This window comes from Arachis duranensis, chromosome 3 (assembly GCF_000817695.3).
Source record: "Arachis duranensis cultivar V14167 chromosome 3, aradu.V14167.gnm2.J7QH, whole genome shotgun sequence".
NCBI lineage: Eukaryota > Viridiplantae > Streptophyta > Magnoliopsida > Fabales > Fabaceae > Arachis > Arachis duranensis.
The window spans coordinates 125,997,950-126,018,981 of record NC_029774.3 but is presented as its reverse complement, the minus strand read 5'-3'; the positions used below and the strand labels follow the sequence as shown (position 1 = coordinate 126,018,981).

At 31.4% G+C, this 21,032-nt stretch overlaps 2 protein-coding genes across 2 annotated transcripts; one reads left to right on the top strand and one right to left on the bottom strand.

Moving 5' to 3' along the window:
* Positions 1-6,473: 6,473 nt before the first annotated feature.
* Positions 6,474-8,460, bottom strand: LOC107481256 (putative pentatricopeptide repeat-containing protein At5g40405). The gene has a single exon (XM_016101496.3). It carries the CDS (start codon positions 8,421-8,423, stop codon positions 6,558-6,560), a length of 1,866 nt encoding a protein of 621 aa, XP_015956982.1. The 5' UTR covers positions 8,424-8,460; the 3' UTR covers positions 6,474-6,557.
* A 2,869-nt stretch (positions 8,461-11,329) lies between these two features.
* LOC107481257 (homeobox-leucine zipper protein HAT5) lies at positions 11,330-12,618 on the top strand. The gene is made up of 3 exons (XM_016101497.3): positions 11,330-11,578; positions 11,665-12,062; positions 12,136-12,618. The coding sequence occupies exons 1-3, from the start codon at positions 11,491-11,493 to the stop codon at positions 12,502-12,504; spliced, it is 855 nt and encodes a 284-aa protein (XP_015956983.1). The 5' UTR covers positions 11,330-11,490; the 3' UTR covers positions 12,505-12,618.
* Positions 12,619-21,032: the final 8,414 nt, after the last annotated feature.

Sequence of the window (21,032 nt, the reverse complement as noted above, 5' to 3'; positions counted from 1 at the left end):
AGCTATCTCCTTTGACCTTTCAACTTTTTTTCTCTTGTTTTTTTATTTTTCTAATATCAGCACTGTCAATAGGTCAAAAAAGACAAAATATATATAGCAGCACATTTAAATGTGTACAATCAACTTATCAAATAATGTGTAAGCTTATCACCATTAGCTTTATAAATTACAAGTGATCATAAAATAAAGTAGAGAGAACACCAAATTATTTAGTTTATATTTAAGAAAAATTTAATGTTTAAATTATTTTTTTAAAATGTCCTCTATTATATATTTTTCATCTTCTATTATATATATAAAAAAAAAGAGTAGTTTAATGTTTTTATTAGGTATAATTTATAAAATAAAATACTTTTTACTTATTAAATTGATTATTTTTAAATTTATTATTACCATATTCTATAAAAAATTTTGAATTATTAGTATATTTTGTAAAAATCTAAATATCATTTTATTTTTTTGAATTATTAGTATATTTTGTAAAAATCTAACCATGTGCAGTGTGTGCAGTCTCTATGGTTTTCTCCCAATTAGCTTTTTACTCTCTAGCTTCTTCTTCATCAAGATATGGTTCTTCAGCTGCTGTTCCAATTCCTTTCTCAGGACAAATTCTGTCATTATGTCCAGCCTTACAAAAAGCACATGAGTAAGAAAAATCAGCATTAATCAAAGTTACAAATAGGAAATAAAATGTAAAGTAAATAGATATTAATAATGGTTTTTGTTTTACTCACTCTTTTGCAGGTTTGGCATGTTATCTGTTCGTATCTTCTTTTGGCCTTGTATTGACTGCAAGAACTTTGCTCAGTGCTATCCTTTCTCCTCTTCTTTATAGGTCTGCCAATAGGCCTCTTGTATGGAGGGGGCAGACATGGCAGTCCTTCGTGATGCTCCTAGTACTCCTGACTCGGTATGCTGCTAATGTGAAACATGTGAGTCCTATTATATGCCTCAATGGTGAGCTTGTGATGGACATAGTCTTCAGGCTTCTCATTCTTTCTCTGGATTGCTGTAATCCCATGATAGCATGGTAGTCCAATGAGCGGTCATTTCCTGCATGAGCATATCCTCTCTCATGTATTGACTCTCACTCTATGTTGCCACTTTATTACTTCAAACTGGTTGTGCTCATCATCACCACACCATTGTGCTTCCCAATAGTTGGCTTGTCTTTTTCCTTTCTCTAACCTACTGACTTGTACAGGGGCTATCTGTCCAGTATAAGCCATCAGTGAGTCCTTGTGAGTTGTCATTCTCTTCATGATGTAGAATCTAAACTCCTCAAGCATTGTCAAAATGCTCTTTCTCCGAAGACCCACAATTGTTGAGTTAAATGACTCACAGTTATTGCTTGTCAAACTATCTATCTTCGGCCATTCTGAAAATCTTGATCTCAACCACTGTTCTTGTTCAAATTTTGACAAATACTCCCATGCTTGTTTGTTGATCCGTTTCATAGCTCCCATTGCATCATTGAACTCTTGATCAGTAGTTGCTTTTGCACATTGTCAAAATGCTGCCTTAAGTTCTTTATCCTTCCATCTCTTGTTCAGATTTCTCCACATATGCATACAACAGAATCTGTGCTTCACCCCCGGCATCACGTCCTACAATGATGGGATTAGTCCCTGCATTGAATGGTAACCACAAATAATTAGGAGACATTTGAAAAGTAACTTCTAGAAAATACTGGTCTCATTCACACATTCATTCTCCTTCTCATTAGCCTGACCGTCTACCTTATTAGTAACTTCAACCTCGTTCACATTATCACCACTTGAATTGACTTCAACCACACTATCACTGTTACCATCAGACACGACTTTTTCATCAATGATTTCAGGATTGGCATCAATGGGGTGATCAAAATATAGGTGGACAGTGTTGTCATTCTTCATCGCACTCTCACACATTCTCATGACTTCAGCATCTGTCGTAAGCACTCTAAAACCCTTACCTAAGTCTAAACCTGGTTCTAGCCAGTACACCTCATTGCATCTAGGGTAACCCAAGTCTAGAAATAACCCCTCAACAAAAAATAAATTACATATCTCCACATTCACCCTGTGTATCTCAGTTACTAAACTCCCATCGTATATCACATTACCGTCAACACCCTTTTTCAAGGCACCCATGTGATGATAAACAAACGTAACTAGACAATCCATCTAAACAATCGTAGAGGGAAGATACAATGAATAAAACAATCAAAATGATCATAATGCTATCGACAAAAGCCACGTAAATGAGAGGATGGAATGAAGGCGAACTTACCTCTTCGTAGGTTTCTTCCTAGCGAAGATTAGGGTCACGATGATGCCACTAGCAAACCCTCACTCTTGACGCTACGACTTCGACAATGTCTCTCACCTCGTCTTCGTTCTTCTTCGCGCCAAGAGTCCACAGCAACGTCTCTCCCTCTTTACGTGACCTTTCAGTTTTACTCATAGTGAAACACTAAATCACAGTAAGTCACCAAGCAGCAACAGCACTTGTTAATTTGGGATTAGGACAAAGACCTCTGATTTGGGACAAAATCAAATTCGATTGATCTAATTTCCACCTAGGCTAACAAATTACTTAATTAAAAATTACAACTCAAATAAAACATGTTTTCTCAGCAAAATCTGGTGTCTAAGTAAACATTGTCCTCACCAAAACTTTGGTCCGACAAGCTTATGGACATGTTTGTCATTTATTAAAATTAACTAGGTACCATTTTATCGATTACAATAGTCAAGTACTGCAATGTCAGCATTTCAATCTTTCGGATGTTGATTTGGTCATTATCTCTTTTATATAATCATAACAAAAGTATAACTAGTCAAGATATAGTAAATATTTTTTCCCGTTTCTTAACCAGACTTAGATCCAAATTTTAACTAATTTTTTTATGATAAATTACTTTAAACTCTCATAATAATTAATGAGCTAGCAAGGAGCAACATTTAACAGACAAATCAAAACGAAATAGAAGAAAACCAAAAGTTTCAGGTTTCTACAACAAAACACACACGTATGCTTATCTCATTTACACTGTAAACGAGATAAGGCCTGTCTGCGTCTATAAGTAGAAGTCGTTTACAGCTGCATTCCGCACCCCTATTTGACCTTGTTAACCTCTTTATCCCCTCTTTTGACCCTTTTTTACCTTATTTTAGACTGAGGTGATGGCGCACCAGGCGGAAAATGACGAAGACATCAACAGGCTAAACGAGATGTCGCATTACACCGAAGCGGCCGACTTCGAAGTTAGTTGTGTTCTGTTTGTTTAATCTAAGTATGTAGTCATTGTTAGGGTAGTCCTGAAGAGGCAGAACGTAGTTAAATGGTTTAGGGATAGGTCTTTAGAAGGAATTTAAAACGTTGTTTGCTTATGCAAGTATGTTATGACATAATTATTAGTTTGAAATTCTGTTTTACTTGTGCTAGGTTGTTAGTATTTATAATATTCTAGTATGGGTTTGCTTAGTATGAAATATGTAATTTAGAGACATGTGTAGGTTAGAAATATGGAAGTATGTGCTTAAGTAGAAGTAGCTGTAAGTTAGAAAGAAATATTTGTGTAACTTCTAATGTGCTGTATATCATGTTAAGCTGATCTAATTACTAAACCAAAAAAACCAGTATCTGGTTGAATTTTTTTTTAAGCATGAGTTATGGAAACCTGAAATTCAATCGATTGTTTTGTTAATCCAAGATTGATTTTCTAAGAAACACGATTTCAAATCCTCGACGGATGTAATGGATCAAAGATAAACTTTTAATCGATTGGGATTGTCAAAAAGTTATTACGATCAATGGAAGATCTAATTCCTTATTATTTTTGTTTTTTATTATTAATAAACATAATAGATGAATGATAAAATAATAATTTATAAAATAAAAAATAATTTTTATTATTAAATAAAATATGAAAAATATTACATGTACAACACTAATTAGCCTTTAATCAGCTTTTATTAATATTTAATTATTTTTTTATTAAAATATATCCTTATTTTTAGGGTACATATCTATAAATATTTTTAATTTAAATAATAAAAACATAAATCAATCTAACTTCTATCCAACTTCATAGTTAACTATTAGGACTTTGCTTCTTTTTATCCAACCTCCCATAACAAACCTGATTTGTTGTTCCTTTTTTATCGTAACTTTCACACTGTAAAGCACCCTCGCAATCAAACATGATTTGTTATTAATTGCATTAGTGTATTTCAAAAACAGGAACCTCCCAGCGAAGCCTCTCTCATTTTCATCTGTGAAGGTAGCTAAAACACCCTTTAATCTTCATTGGTGAAAGGTATAATCACTTTTTATATTTGTGCTTAATTAATGTTATGAAATATCATATTCATCATTTTTAATTATATTTAAAAATAAAAAGAAAAATTCTATTCTTATTTAATTGGAACAAGTTTAATTTTATTTGATTTTATTAATAGAATTGTTATGAATAAAATATTTTGTACTTAATTAGTTTGAGTAAAGAAACAAATAAAAAATCTAGAATTTACGAGAGAAAATATAGCTGGTAATATTAGGGGTATGCATGGCCCGGCCCGAAGACCCGGCTCGATCCCGAACACTTTTGGGACTAATTTGGTATGATTTTATCGGGTCTATGGTCGGGTATAGGTCTCAAAAATAGACCCGGTCATTATTTCGGGTCGGATCTGGGCCATAGCTCGGGTCACCCGAAATCGGCCCGGTGGCCCGGTCATCATACACAATTAATATTTTGTGTTATTAGTGATGGATGATGGCTATTATTATGTGAAATTTAAGTATTGTAAACCTTAATATTTTGTATTACTAGTCATTATATATAAGACTATAAGTTAATGTTTTATATTTAAAATGCATAAGACTTTAGATTAATGCATAATCTTGTGTTATTTGTATTGATTTAAATATTTGGTGTTATTAGGCAATATTTGTATTGATTATGAATTTATGATTATGCTTTAATTTTAGAGAAAAGTTGGTTCTTATTATATTTTTCTAAGTGAATTTTACCATGTCAAATAACAGTTGGAGTCTTGGAAATTAGGATATTTTTACATGCTAACTTACAAGAAGGTATCTAGGTAATATAATGTTAACGGCCCGGTTTTCACCCGGTTTTTACCCGGTATAATCGTGGCCCGAAAGTGTGTAGGTTTCATCGGGTCTAGGGTCGGGTTCGGGTCTAACAAATAGGCCCGGTATATATTTCGGGCCGGATATGAGTCACATTAAACCCGGTTTCACCCGGTCCATGCACACCCCTAGCTGGTATAGTCATAATAATTGTGTTTTTATTTTTCAATTATAACGCATCTAATAGTATGATATTATATACAAAATATTTTTAAAACACATTTAAAATCGTAAAAATCTAGTTTTTAAATATACACGTTTTTAAAATCGTAAATTTCTAGTTTTTAAATAAAAACGCACATAAACTATTTTGTACTTAATTAGTTTGAGTAAAGAAGCAAATAAAAAATCTAGAGTTTACGAGAGAAGATGTAGCTAGTATAATCATAATAATTGTGTTTTTATTTTTCAATTATAACACATCTAATAGTATGATATTATATACAAAATATTTTTAAAACACATCCATAATCGTTATAATATATTTTTAAAACACGGAATATATTTTTAAAACACATCCATAATCGTTATAATATATTTTTAAAATTGAATTTTAAATTTTGATTCATTTGAATTTTAGTTGTGTACTTAAATTATAATATATTTTTATATTAAATGTATTAATTTTGAAACGAAAATTTAAGATTTAAATTTTAAATTTTAGTTTGATTTAATTTGAATTTTAAATATGGATTTAATTTTTAAAAACACTAAATTTATTTACATTTTTTAGATATGTTTGTTTTATTTTTTGGAATTATTATAAGAAAAGGTTGAATATTATACTAATTCTAAAGGATACCTAGTTGAGTTGATAAAATATATGAAATTAATTTGAAATTAAAATTAGAAACGGATTATTTAGCAGTTATTGAAAAACTTAAAAAATATATTTTATTATGAGATCATTTAATGGTCCAAACGTTTTGGGACCATTGAATCTTTTGCCGAAAACTTTGCCATTCTTACACAGTACTCACCTGACACTTGTTTTTGGACCAACCCAAGTTGTTTTTAATTTGGACAGAGCTTCCTCCAAATACTAAGGTACCACGGCCCAAAGGCCCAACTCCATAACTAGTTAACTACTACAGTTATTGAAGGCAAAACTGTATTGGACAAATTCAGGGCATCAGGCGCCAACACTATGGCCATTAAGATAAGAAAGATTGTGATACGCAGTTGCAGCATGTATAGGGTTCTAGTTTTTTGGATAAATCCAAGTAATGGGAGGGAGAGAGAATACGCTGTACTGTTTTGAATTTTATTGGAGTTTTTTTTGGGTAGGACCTGTTTCAGGCCTTCTCCTTGACCAAAAAAAAGAAAAATTCAGGAGGGAAAAAAAAGAGAGAGGAAGATACAAAGACAAGCTTGCTCCACCAGTTCTGGATAGGATATATTGATCGATGGGTTCACCAATACCCCTTACAAGAGCATTGACCATCTTCAAAATGATGAAACCTGTTTCTGTCCCTCACAATAATTTCTCTATAAAAAAGTTTGGATATCATTTTTGCTACTTCATGGCAATCCCAACAAATTCTAAGATTCATAACCACCCTAATTGGAATGCCTTCCTTCAAACTAATCAACCCAAATGCAATGGCTAACCTCTCACTATGCCTACTCACAGCAACCTCTTTCTCCTCTTCTTCTATATCAAACAGCACAGAGTTTGTGTTTGTCACATACCCTGCATTTCTCAGACACCTAGAAACCTCTTCTACCTTCAATTCTATCTCATCATATCTGGGGTGAGACTTGTCCCCAACAATGAACTCATGAGCCTCACCATCAACCTCTATGACACTACAACCAGGTAGCTTAGTTACACCTTTGGCCTTCATTTTCTGCCTCAAACTAATAACACTTTCCCAATTCTTGTAATCAGCATATATATTTGATAAAAGGACATATGCACCATCATTCTTGCACTCCAGTTCCAAAATCTTGTTCAATGCAAGCTCACCAATCTCCTTGTTCCTGTGCATTCTACAAGCGTGGAGCAACGCGCTCCACGCTCCTACATGAGGCTTCATAGGCATGGTATTGATGAATTCTAGAGCTTCATTGAGTAGCCCTGATCGACCGTACAAATCAACCATCAAGCCATAATGTTCAAGCTGAGGCTCAATTCCGTACAAACACCTCATCGACTCCAAATGTCTCCGCCCTTCCTCCACCAATCCAACCACAGAGCAACCTCTTAACACCGAAATGAAGGTAACTTCATTTGGCTGAACTAGGCCATCTTTTTTCATGATGGAGAAAAGATGAAGACTCTCATGGCCAAGTCCATTCATGGCTAACCCACCAATGGCACTGCTCCAAGTGTAAACATTCCTCTCCTTCATTTCCCAAAACACTTCCATGGCCTTATCAATGTCTCCACATTTCGCATACATGTCAACAAGTGCAGTCCCAAGCGACACCGTGATCCTAAGCTTGCTCCTCTCAACATACGCATGTGCCCATCTTCCCTGATCCAATGCCCCCAATTGGGTGCAAGCACTCAACACCAAAACTATGGACACCTCATTGAGCCTCACACCCTCCACTTGCATCGCCCGGAACAACTCCAACGCCTCTCTCGACCTACCACATTGCGCATACCCTGCAATCATGGCGTTCCAAGCAATGTAATCTCTCCGAGGCATTTCATCAAACATCTTCCGTGCAAAGTCAACGTCCCCAAGTTTCGCAGAAGCATGAAGCATTGCAGTTTGGCAAACCAAATCAGGCCTGAAAACATGTCTAAAAACTCCATAGCAAGAGCCAAGACACCCCAATTCAGCGTACATGAAGATCAACCCGGTTTGCACGTGCGGGTCATTGTCGAAGCCGTGTTTTATAACAGCAGCATGAAGGCACGTGCCAGAGTCATGAGCAAGTAGCTGTGCGCACGTGCGGATCATGAAGTTGAAAGTGTAGTTGTCGGGGGAGAGGTTGTTGCGGAGGATGTGGTGGTTATAGAAATGGAAACTGTGGTGTGGTGTGGGGCCCTTGGAATATGCCCTGATGATGGAGTTGAGGGCGAAGAGGTTGGGGTGGTTGTGAGGGTGGCGGAGGAGGTGGGTGGTGGTGGTGTAAGGGAGGTTAATTGGGTTGTGGAGGGCAATGGTGGCGAGGAACTGGGCGTGGAAGTGTGGGATGTTGAGTGTGCCGTTGAGGAGTAACTGTGCGTGAATTTGTTTGAGTTCTTTCACGGTGGTGCTTCGTTTTATGAGTGAGATTGTTGGGTGCTTTGCAATGTTTGTTACACTCTCAATAATGTTCATCCTAAATCACCACATGCTTACATGCATGTATCTTCTTCACATGTATTTACCCATTTATAACTACACTTCTCTTTTGTTTGTTTCTTAAACTTGTATCAATTGTTGGACTCGGACTATAACCGTTGGAGGCGCAGGCCCGTCATTTTTTCTTTGGGCTTATTTCGATGTAAACAGAGTAGTCGTTGACCAAACAAATAAAAACAAATAGTTTATATGATAGATAGATAGACGTAGTGATCCTGATCTAAGAGCCTCAAATTTAGTGATATAGTGGGGATCATTCACATGCTAGTATGCTACTGTCACCTGCATTCAGCACCATTCCCTAATTGATATGGAGTTATGGACGCATTATTGGACCTCTCATATAGCATATCCCATCTCGTGAATAATGATTAATGAAAATGCTACTATATATAAAAGGAAATTTACACTATCACACCAAAAATAAAAAAGGGGATATCGGATAATAAGTATAAGGGAGTTAAATAATTTGGTGAAAGAGAGGTTAAAATAAATAGAGAAGTAAAAAAGTATCGCTTTAATTTCTTCAGCTTATATCACCACTACTATTTCTATATTTCATATCTCAATGCTTTCATTTTTTTAGTGAAAAGCTCGATCATTTCAAGGAGTACAGAGTTCTAATGTCAAGTGATTAAACTTCGACATTATCATCAAGGATAAAATTCAACCCAAAAAAAAAAACCATAAACATAACACTAATAAGTAACTAAACAATACACACAAAATCAAATTATTCCTCGAATATAATATATTAGTTCGAATCTTTTTTGATTGTGTTCTTCCATGACTTGTACTGCATAAGAAGCCAATATTCTTATTTCTCTCACTTTATTCATCTATAGTCTTTAATTGTTACTTTTGATTCCCACTCTTTTCTTGACTTGTATTCACTTTCATTAAGACGGTAAAATATAGTAATGACTAATAATGACTCACTAATTAAGTGGCTAATAGTAATTAGAAAACCCTAAGAAATTAAAACTTTTCTCACACTATATACGATGAGGAGCACATAGTTTTTCACATATAGATGATGTCATATGTATGTCAAATTGTGAGTGAAGTCACAAGATTATTACAAGAGTATGTATGTGAGACAAGGAAATCCTGCACAAAGAGGCTGGTAGAATCAGTTGAAATTAAAATGGCTCGATAGCCATGTGCTGCTGCTGTTTTTGGTAATTTACAACATTCTTGTGTAATTATTTATTTCTTTATTAAAATTTTAAATGTATGCACACATAATACCATTGAATTTGGAGCACACATTCAAAGCGTACCAAATTCCTTGACATTTCGTTTTGTTCTCTACTTCTCCCTAAAGTCTTAACATAAATAGCTTTGAAAATAAAGGAACACACATTCAAGTCAAAAGTCCATCATCATCATCATCATCATCATATATAATAGGTTTGTTTAATTTAACCATTTCCCCTTCAAAGCAAGTACAAGAAAGAGCAATAGTCCTTTTTCAATTTAAAGGGTCATTTTGCACATTAATTATAAAGAAAAGAAGCCAGCATATGAATTGAAGAAAAGTAAAAAGCTAGCTAGCCAATTGCTCGTGAAAACTCCGCATATTGAAATGTTATAAGCTTTAAGGAATTAAGGTAGAAGTGTGCTATGGGGCTAGCAACTTTTGTGATCTATACTCATCAAATAGCCATCAATGATGATTTTAATGATGTCAGATTGGTGTGAGACTTCATCCAATAACTGTTACATGCTGACCAGAATTTAATGAAGTTGCTGGCCCTTAGACTTTTCCTCAAGATATATATAGAGTCATGCATGTGTCTGTTCATACTTTATTCTTGTGTTCCAACATCGATGTATTGAGTGAATAACATAACAAGCAACAAATATATGCGTTCATTTTCTTCATATATATATAGAAATGAAACCAATTGAGCAGAACATGTGCAAACCTCTCTGTCACTTTAATCATAGGAATCAATGTCCTGCTCTGATCTACTGCATATATAAGACAAATAATCTCCAATCTGTGATGTTTATTGAGAATTGAGATGTACCTTGTATCTAATTTTCAGCGCTTGTTTAATTTCCTATGTAGATCCTGCAAGTTGAGAAGTAGAGAAGAGAACTGATATATTGTAATGACGAACCAATTATAAAGATCAGAGCTTCACGTGTTGGAAATTACATGGGCTTATTTATTAATTACTACACATTGTTGTGTCTTATTCCTATTAAATTATATATGACAATTTGAGATGTTTATTGTGGATTATTATACACATCTTATGGTTTATCTGATATAGGTTATCCAGTTATAAGCTTGTATCATTTAGAATTTTTTTAATTAATTGACTCACTTTGTCCACATTTGGATGTGTTTTTAAAGAAAAGGCTAGGAAATAATTTTCTTTATTTTTTTTATATATTTATATTATAATTAGTTATATAAAAAGTAAAAATTCAGATGCATTTAATTTAAGATAAAAACTTAGGTATAGTCAACTTGAAGTTGATAGTTAAGAGACGTTAAATAATTTGATTGATTTGATTAAATTTTCATCTAACCGTTCTCAATTATCAACTTTACGTGAAGTTAACTATACCTAAATTTATACTTTAATTTAATTAAGAGCAATGTTAGGGGCCAGCAATTTTTGTGATTATTAGCCATCAACTAACCATCAATGATGATTTGATAGTGTGAGATTGGTGTGAAATTTCATCCAATGACTCACCTTTCTCTGCTGGTTACATGCCGAGCAAAATTTAATAAAATTACTAATCTCTTAAACTTTTCATTTAATTAAACCTGTCAAATCATTCAAATGGGACTGTCAAGTTTACCTAAAGGTAAAGGTAACTGTTGTTTGTACCATAAATAAAAGATGAGGAATGAAATAGAAGAATGTGGGAGTGTGTGACCATACTGTTCTCTGTGTTTCATTCACATTGGAAGCATAGCAGTTATCCGTTAGCAGAGTACACCGCCTCTTAAGTCACTCTCCCCATTCTTGCATTCATTTTCTTTTCCATATCCTCTGCTACTTCATCAACTCTTTTCATGGAAGAGGCTATCAACCAACTCTATGCTCCTCATCTCCGCCAACATAATCAAACCCTTTTTCACCCCTCTCAACCTTCTTTCCAAGGTTTTATCATCCTTTCTCTTCCACACCCTTCGTTCTAATTTCTAACACAAATTCTTTAATTTCCTTCTTTTCTTTTCCATTGGCAGGATCAAAATCAGTGGTGAACTTCGAGAGTGTTAGTGTTAGTGGCAGCGGGCCCTTGTTATTGGAAGACAACACTTTTGGCGTTGATGATGAAGACTATGACTGTTGCTTGCAGCAACAAGGTAGCAGTTACAAGAAGAAGAGGCTGAGAAGCGACCAAGTTGAGTTTCTGGAGAAGAGTTTCGAGGTGGACAACAAGCTTGAACCCGAAAGAAAGTTCCAACTCGCAAAACAGATTGGCTTGCATCCAAGGCAAGTTGCCATATGGTTCCAGAATCGAAGAGCAAGGTTCAAGACCAAACGAATTGAGAAAGATTTTGCTGCATTGAAACAAAGCTTTGATACCCTTCAACAACAATATGACCTTCTCCTTCGTGACAATCTCAACTTACAACAGCAGGTAATAAATAACTAATAATCAATTTTTATAAGCCTTTAGTTGTGTTGGTCAATTTACAATTTGCTTGTTGCAGGTTGATTCATTGAAGAAGAGAGTAATTCCGAGAGAAGAAGGTTTGGATGATGGTGTGAATTCAAAGCATATAATAGAGGAGGTGGGTGTGAATATGATATCCAAAGTGGAAGATGCCACAACCACCACCAATTCATCAAAAAGCGATGTGCTTGATTCTGATAGCCCAAACTACACTGATGGAAACCATTCCTCCTCACCTCATCATGATTTCTCTTCTCATCATCAACAACATAATAACAATAAGAACCTCTTGAAAACCCTCTCTTTCTTACCAAAGATTGAAGATGATGATGATCATGACAACACTTGCAATTTTGGGCTCCCTGTTGTTGATGAAGATCAAGCCTTTGATTTTTGGTCTTACTGAGGATGTTACTGTTAGTGTTATACTACTATAGTTACTGCACAATAATAATGTTGACCATCCTGTTACTTGTAACTCTTACAAAAACCAATAAAAATTGGTAGTGTTGTGATGTCATACTATTATTATTATTTTTCAAATTGCGATTTCTAAATAAGTACGAGAAGATTATATCAGTTGAGTTATAGTAATATAATATATTCAATGATGTCATGGGTACAAGTGTACAATGAGAAAAATTCTAACACTTTTCTAATTTTTTTTATTGTAATTATAATGATTAAATGTAGAAAAATTTTTAATATATTTAATATGTTAAAAGTATAAAAGTCTTTGGTATTATTTCTATTTAGAAATTAATTTAAAAGATAACTAATAGAATGGTTTAAGAGGCAACAAGAATCAAACTTTTTAGGCTATAATAATACCTGTATGTTTAATTGAATCTGAAATATAAATTTAGGAGTATAAGGTAGCAATCAACACAATGTTCTATCTGATAATTACAATATATTTGATGTTTAATCCATTCAGAAAATATAAAAGAAAAATAAAAAATACCCCATGAATACAATATGTTAGATTCTCTCACCTTAAACTTGTTTTCACCAATATTATCACAACTAAATAAGTGATTGAATCGATAAAACTAAAAATTTAAAAATTAAAATTATATATTTATGTATAAAATATATAATTTTTTAAAAATATTTTTTAATTATTATTTTATATTAATTAACTATTAAATAATTAAATTAATTTGACTGATTAACCAATTATTTAACTTTTTTATCAATGTATTATTGATTGATCTTTACACTAAATTGGACTAATTTAGTGAACAGTTTCTAGTTAACGCGATTGAATTTGTTGATTCGTTCTGGTTTCTAGAACAATAATTTTTACTTATTAGCATTTTTTACATTATGTTTTAATGACATTAATACATATTCAAAGTCCTATTATTCAACTGGCGTAGGTAGATTTTATTTCTTGATCCTATTACCAATCGTCACAACCAAAATTCCGAAAGAAATTTTCTTTAAAAAAAAAAATTTCCATATTTGATGGGACACAGAAGACTAAGATGCATGTATATATGGTTTTGTTCACATACATTGACTATGTTGTCACAATCTGTATGCATTTGATGCTAACTTGTGTATGAACATTATTACATAAGTTAGGCCCTTGCCCCTTGGAACTCGTGAAAGTTGCTTCAAACATCAACTTAATTATACTACTGCTTATATCCATAAGACGAAAAATATATATATTACACCCTCACGCACGAGCAACATTAATTAAATTTAGCTTAATCCAATGTTGGTATAAACAAATCAATATTTTAATCCCAATTAAGAAAAATTAAACGCATGGAAAATATGGTTAGATGTTGTGAATCCTTAGATATACGTAGAAGTCAAGGTTTTTGGATACGTTGTGGTTAAGCTGGAAAATTTTGATTGGCGAGAGACATTTAATTTTTGATAATGTTAGAAATATAAAACAAGTTTGGACTATTTTTTTCACCAAATATTTTCGGTTAATTTTAAACCCCGTTTATTAGTTGATCAATCAGGGTATTGTGTTAGGAAATTGTTTAATATTTTAATTTGTCCGTAGGTAATACATATATTGATTGTAATCAATAATAATAATTTTATTGTTAGAAATGCTAAATTAAATTAGTCATAATTATTTTTTATTTGAAATTAAATGAGAATAAAATTATATATTATTTTTTATATTTTAAATATATTATTTTTTAGACTTTATTAAATATTATTTTTATTTGGACTTTAGGGTTTAATAAATATTATGTTCAAATATAAATAGTGACTTTAGAATTTCGATCTCTAATATATCAAAGTCGTTTCAACAACTCTTTTTCTATTGAAGAAGTTGGAATTTAACTATTAGAAATACAAAAGCTTTTGGTTAAAAAAGAATGAGACAATTCTTTTATTAATTTTTTATTTTTATTTTTTATAAATAAAAATACACTTCTATATTATGATATATATAATTTTTTATTATTTAATATGAATGATCTAAATTATAAAATAATTTATTTCAACTTATTGTTGATGACAGTTTAGTGTAGTTTAAAGTGATTAAAATATTTTAAATTCATTCTTCTGTTTCATTAATTAATTAATTAATACTATGATTTATTTCTTTATGAAGGTGTTGTCATTAGTTATATATAGAATTTTTTTTTTATGTCAAATGGTGATTCGTCCATGGAAAAGTCCATGCAAAGTTCTCACACTTTTAAAAAAATATATTATCTGCTTAATATTTTACTCATTGAGTTACATCATTTATTGACAAAATGCAAATTGGAGGCAGCTTTCATGGATGGTTCTGCGTTTGACATAATTCACGTGAAGCCAATATTTTGAAAATAAAACTTTCAGCTGATCTTTTCTTTAAAAAAAAAAAGAAAATATATGTATTTCCATGCAATTTGTTATATGTTATTTATTAGTATTTTTAAGGTATTCTCTCTTTTTTAATCTAGAAATTATTTTATAAATTTAATTTAATTAATCAAGTAAGCTGTATATGCGTTTATTCAATATTATTTTTTATTTCATCACAATGGCAGAGAAATTCCAGGCTCTTTCCATAAATTGGTCTTTTCTAGAGTAAAAAGAATTCTTTGTTGTGGGTAAAAGAAAAAAATTGTTTGAGGTTTATAATTCCATTCATTTTTTAATTAGATCTTTATATTTTAAAAATCTGTAGTTAAATCTTTATATTAGATGAAAATTTATTACTAGTTTATTATTAGTTGTAATTTAAAAAATATACTAATTCTAAAATATTTGCTTTCAAATGTTTTATAATTTATACCATATCATATCAAATACAAAAACAAATATTTAAAATATTATATTTTTTAACAAAGAAAAATAATTAGAAAATACCTAATTAAAATATTTTATTTAATATAAGAGTTCAATTACAAATTTTTAAATCATAAATATCTAATTAAAAAATTGATGAAATTATAAATAATAAATATAAACCAATTTTTTTTCTTAGTACAAAAACGTACAATTAGCTAGACAAGGAATAATGCATACAAATTTATAACAATCTAGCTATCTGGTTTGTGAATTGTGAGATTCAAACCGAAAAAAAAAACACCCATTTATTCAAAGCGAAATTCAGGTTTCTAATTATATATTGTCTCCCTAAATAAAGAAATGTATATAGACACTTCCTTATCACTGAAAAATCAATTCAAGTAGATTTCTTGCAAACGCACTAAATAAGTAGAGGGATTCTTAAAAGTCTGAAAATGATCTATCAATAGAGATGGGGAATTATGAGAATTTCTAGATTATTAAATACTTTGATTATTTATAATTTATATAAATGAGCCACCGATGAAATAATTTACTCAAATATCGATCAATCAAAATCTTTAATAATGTTTGGTGAGTCAAAGGCCGACTAAGTGAGTAGTCATGATTTATTATTCTGTTCATTTTTAATGTCATTGTGCTAACTTATATTGAAATTTGATTCACCAATATTAGGGTAAATAAATCGTCCATACATGTGATCAAAGTCTCTGACACCTATACCAAAACTGAAACGACACCAAAATAAGCTTTAATTTGTTATATACTTGCAATAATTTTTTTGAGATAATACTCATGGTCTCTAAATTTACATACCGAGTTTTAATTTAGTCTCTAAAATTTTATTCGCCTTTATTTAGTCCCTAAACATTGCGAATATGATTTATGTTAGTCCTTGAAACAATTTTCAATGTATAAATGTTAATAAAATAATGTCACAGAGAGGCAAATACCACACTAGATTCTATAAAATGATGTCATTTTAGTTTTGACACTTAAATAACCTACAAAAAAAATGATAAGTGGTGTTTATTGAAATTTTACCTAACAAAACAAGTGACGCGACATTATTTTTGAGCTATTTGAATGCTAAAACAAAAAACTACATTATTTTACATGTTTTAGTGTGGCATTTAATTGTCCATTTCAACGTTCCATTAATATTTTTGAACTAAAAATTGTCTTAAAGACTAATGTAAGACACGTTTATAAAATTTAGAAACTAAATAGAAGTAATTAAAATTTTAGAGATTAAATTGAGACTCATATATAAATTTAGGACCAAATTAAATATAAACTCAACTTTCTTTTATATATTATCTAGAGGACGAAGTCAATATTTATTAAAATAATAAATATATCAAATATATATAAATATAGTATCACAAAAATTTTAAAGATGTTTATGTTTATAACCAAAAATATATTTATATAATATCATCTAATAGTATCAATAGAGATTAATTTAGTTTAAAAAAATGAGAAAAATAAGTAATTTTACCATTATCGTTAATATTTGAGTAAGAGTAAGGGGAAAAGTGGATCGGACTATCTTTTGAGGGTTCTGTCTTGGTTTGCTTGTTTTAAATTCGGTTAAGCTTACTTCATTATTTTATTTAACAGTCTAAATTTAAATATTTTGTAAAGTCTACTAATTACAAAAATTCAGGCTAATGTAAATTTGTTGGACAACTCATTAAAATACTATTTTTGTAAAAATCAATTATTGTTAATTTGGACATTCAATTACTCATTTATAATGAACAAAAAAAATAATAGTCAATACTAAAGTCAATATTATAATTTTTTTTGTTAAAAGAAAGAGTTTATATCCATAAACTATTGTTTGGTTATATGTATAGTTGTGATATAGACTAATAATAAATATATAAATCACTTATGATTTATAAATAGTGAATTATAAATTCTAAAATACATCTAATATAAATTTAGATATTTTATTATTTTGAGTCAAATTTTTAAATAGGTTGAAAAAATAAGCCTATAAAAAATAACTAACATACCTAAATTTAATAAACAATATATTTACAACATAAATTAGACTCATCGATATTAAAGTTCAACTCGATGGGATCCATTCCCACCCCTAAATAAGAGTAAGTAAAATAATAAAATAGTAGTCAACAATGGCATGCTCATACTTGCATTTATTTTGCTAGTCATGGCTTAGGTCAAAAGTTTTTTTGTGGTCCTAAAAGGAGGAACATTGTTGTATTTGCCATTTGCTTTTGGAGATAGGGAGATATTAATTAAGTTATTAACATCAACTTCTATTCACTTTCAATTCAATAAATTAAAGTGGAGCAAACTGTTCATTTTACATTAGTCCAACAGTCCTGTGTAGTCACTGGATGATGAATACCAACAAAAACTGATAGTGAAATTGATGGTGATGAATGAAAAAAAATGTTATTTAAAAAAAAAATAAAAGTGTATATATAAGCCATATTAGAATGTAAACTTGTGCAAGGACCACTCTATAAGGTTATGGGCTAATAATAAAGTTTCATTTAATTTGGTGATTTAAAAAAATGTGGCAGGTGTTTTCAATCTTATCAGACTACAAAGAAATTGGCTTTTCAATCTTCACAAAAAGTAAGTAAATAAATAAACAAAGGACTTTTCGTTTTGTCTATATAATAATCTTGAGTAGTGGAAACTGGAAAGAAGAGTTAAAGCCAAACAACACTTATAACTGCTTTTTATAAGAGAGTGTATACATGATTATATGTATATAAATTGTTCCCCATGAATAGGCCGAAAAAAAGTGATAAACAAATGCTAAATTAGAAATTTAGAAAAAGTATCCATTGGGGAAAAGAAAAAGAAAAAGGTAATTTTTTCGATACCCAATTAATTTGAGGGTATTATATACATTTTTTACATGTTTTAATTAATTAGTGATATGTGTATTTATTAATTTCAATCAGCAAATGAATTTTTAATTTTTAAACATAAAAATTAATAAATTTAATACATGTATATATACATATCTTAATACACTGTACATACATTTAAGTCAGGTTAAACCAAATCACCATACGTGGTAAATCTTAAATAAATTATTTAAAAAAAATAAAATATGACCGTTGTATATACTGCTGGAAAAAGAGGGAAGAACATACAATCCTAATTATTTTCATCTAATTTCGTTTTTTTTCTTTTCTATATTAAAAAAGAATTCGTTTTTGTCTTCTATGTTTTTATTGAAGAAAAAAAAGAGAACAATAAAAAGAACGATGGATTGTTTTGGGTTCCAACAACAAAATCAACAACTTTGAATTAGGGGTGTTATCGGTTCGGTTTGGTTCGATTTTGGACAAAAAACCAACCGAACCGATATGTTCGATTCCTACAGATAGACAACTGTTCGATTTGCTGCTTTTACAATAACCAAACCGAACCGAACCAAACTAACAGTGATTTGGTTCAGTCGATTTTTTCGGTTTTTAATTTCTAATGAGAAAAATATGAATCACAATAATTAGAGGTTTAAAATAGTCAATAAACTAAAATAATAAGAGTAAAACATTGAAATGGTTAGGGGTTGGGAATTTTTGTTGTTAGGTTAAAGATTAAAATGGTTAAAACATTGAAATGGATGCATATGTTCGGTTCGATTTGGTTCGGTTCGGTTTCTATCGAGCCAACCAAAAACTGAACTGAACCGATCGGTTTTGTCAGAAAAACAAAAAAACCGACTTTTTCGATTTTCAAATCGGTTGTTGTAATTTTCGATTCAGTTTGCGGTAATTTTTTGTCCGGTTCGGTAACTTACACCCCTACTTTGAATTGAAGAACATCAAAAGAAAGATGGATTGTTCTGGATTACAACAACAAGATCGACAACTTTCAAAGATTAGAATGAGGAAAAAGAAGGTATATCCTGAGAGTGAATGAGAGGGAAAAAGACGAAAATGATTTTTTTTGTGAATATAAAAAAGAGAGAAGACGAAATTAAATGGAAAAAGATTAGGATTCTATGTTCTTCCCTCTTTCTCCAGCAGCATATACAACGACCAAATTCTAATTCTTTCTCTTTTTTTTTAAATGATTTATTTAAGATTTAGCACATATGGTGATTTGATTTAACCAAACTTAAATATATATACAGTGTATTAACTATTAAGATATGTATATATAAAATATTTTATACATATATTAAATTCATTAATTTTTATTTTTTAAAATAAAAAATTCATTTATTGATTGGAAATAATAAATACACATGTCACTAATTAATTGGAACATATAAAAAAAGTATGTAATACCTTCAAATTAATTGGGTATAGAAAAAATTACAAAAAAAAAATCTTTAATGTATAAGTAAATATATGACCCATTATATACTTAACAACTGGGAATCCATTTGCACATCATTTCTTGTGGCGTTGTTTCAGAGATGCCATTTTTATTTTTAGAGTAAATTATTATTTTTACTCACGAAAGTTGAAAACGCTGATATATTTACTCATATAAAAAGAAAATTATTATTTGTATCCATAAAATATGAGTTCTATATAATAAAATTACCCAAATACTAAAAAATCACATAAAAATCTTAAATTACCCTTATCATCATCTGCATCATCTTTTTTCTATCACTACCACCACCACTAACCCCATAATCTCTCTCTCTCCTTCCATTTTCTGAACTTGTCGCTACCGTCAGAGTCCGTCAACTCTGCCAACTCCTTCCTCTCTCTCTCTTTCTCTCTCTTTCCTTTTATATTTTGCTTCTCTCTCTTCTACTTCTTCAAATGGTTGCGTGATGTAGGTTCAGTGGTCTCTGAATTTGTAGACTAGAGAAGAGCGGGTGGAACTGCATACTGGACAGGGACTGGAGCTCTGTGTCAGCGAGAGATGGAGAGCTAGCTGGAACGGGTTGGGACAGCAGCAGCGGCTCTAGAATTGTAAAAGGCAGCAAAAACAGAAGGTGACGGTGGTCCTGGGCTCGTGGAGGTGAGGCGAGGGGAAGAAGAAGAAAGAGAGAGGGAAAGGGTGGAGGAGGAAAGAAAGTGGAAAAGGACGCGGCGGCGGCGAGTGGAGGTTGGGTGGGACTTGACGGTGCCAGCGACTGTTGAGTGTCGTAGCGATGGTTACGCAGAGGAGCTAAGAAGGGGCGAGAGAGAGGAAGAAGAGTGGAAATCGGGAGAAGGGGGACAGCTTGGTGTTCGCCGGTAGTGGTGCGGTAGTCTCAGACAATTTGTTTTTTCTATTATTATTGTTGTTGTTGTTGCTTTATGTGAAGAAGATGATAATGGAGGTATAGAAGTGGTGATGGTGATGGTAGTGATGAAAGAAATGAGGTGGTGGTGCCTTTGAATTGAGTGATGGTGGTAATTAGAGTTTAGGGTGGTGGTGAGGAAGAATTTTGATGGTGGATTTGGGATTGGAAAAGTGGTGGTGTGGAGTAATTTGAGAATTTCAAATAATTTTTTTAGATTTGAATAATTTTGTTAGCAAAAATTTATGTTTCATAAATACAAATAGTAATTTTATTTTTCTATGTGTAGATATGTCAATGTTTTCAATTTTTATAGATACATATGGTAGTTTACTCTTATTTTTATATATTCAGGAGCTATCAGCGTATCACACTCCTAGTGATTTATGACCTACCGCCATATA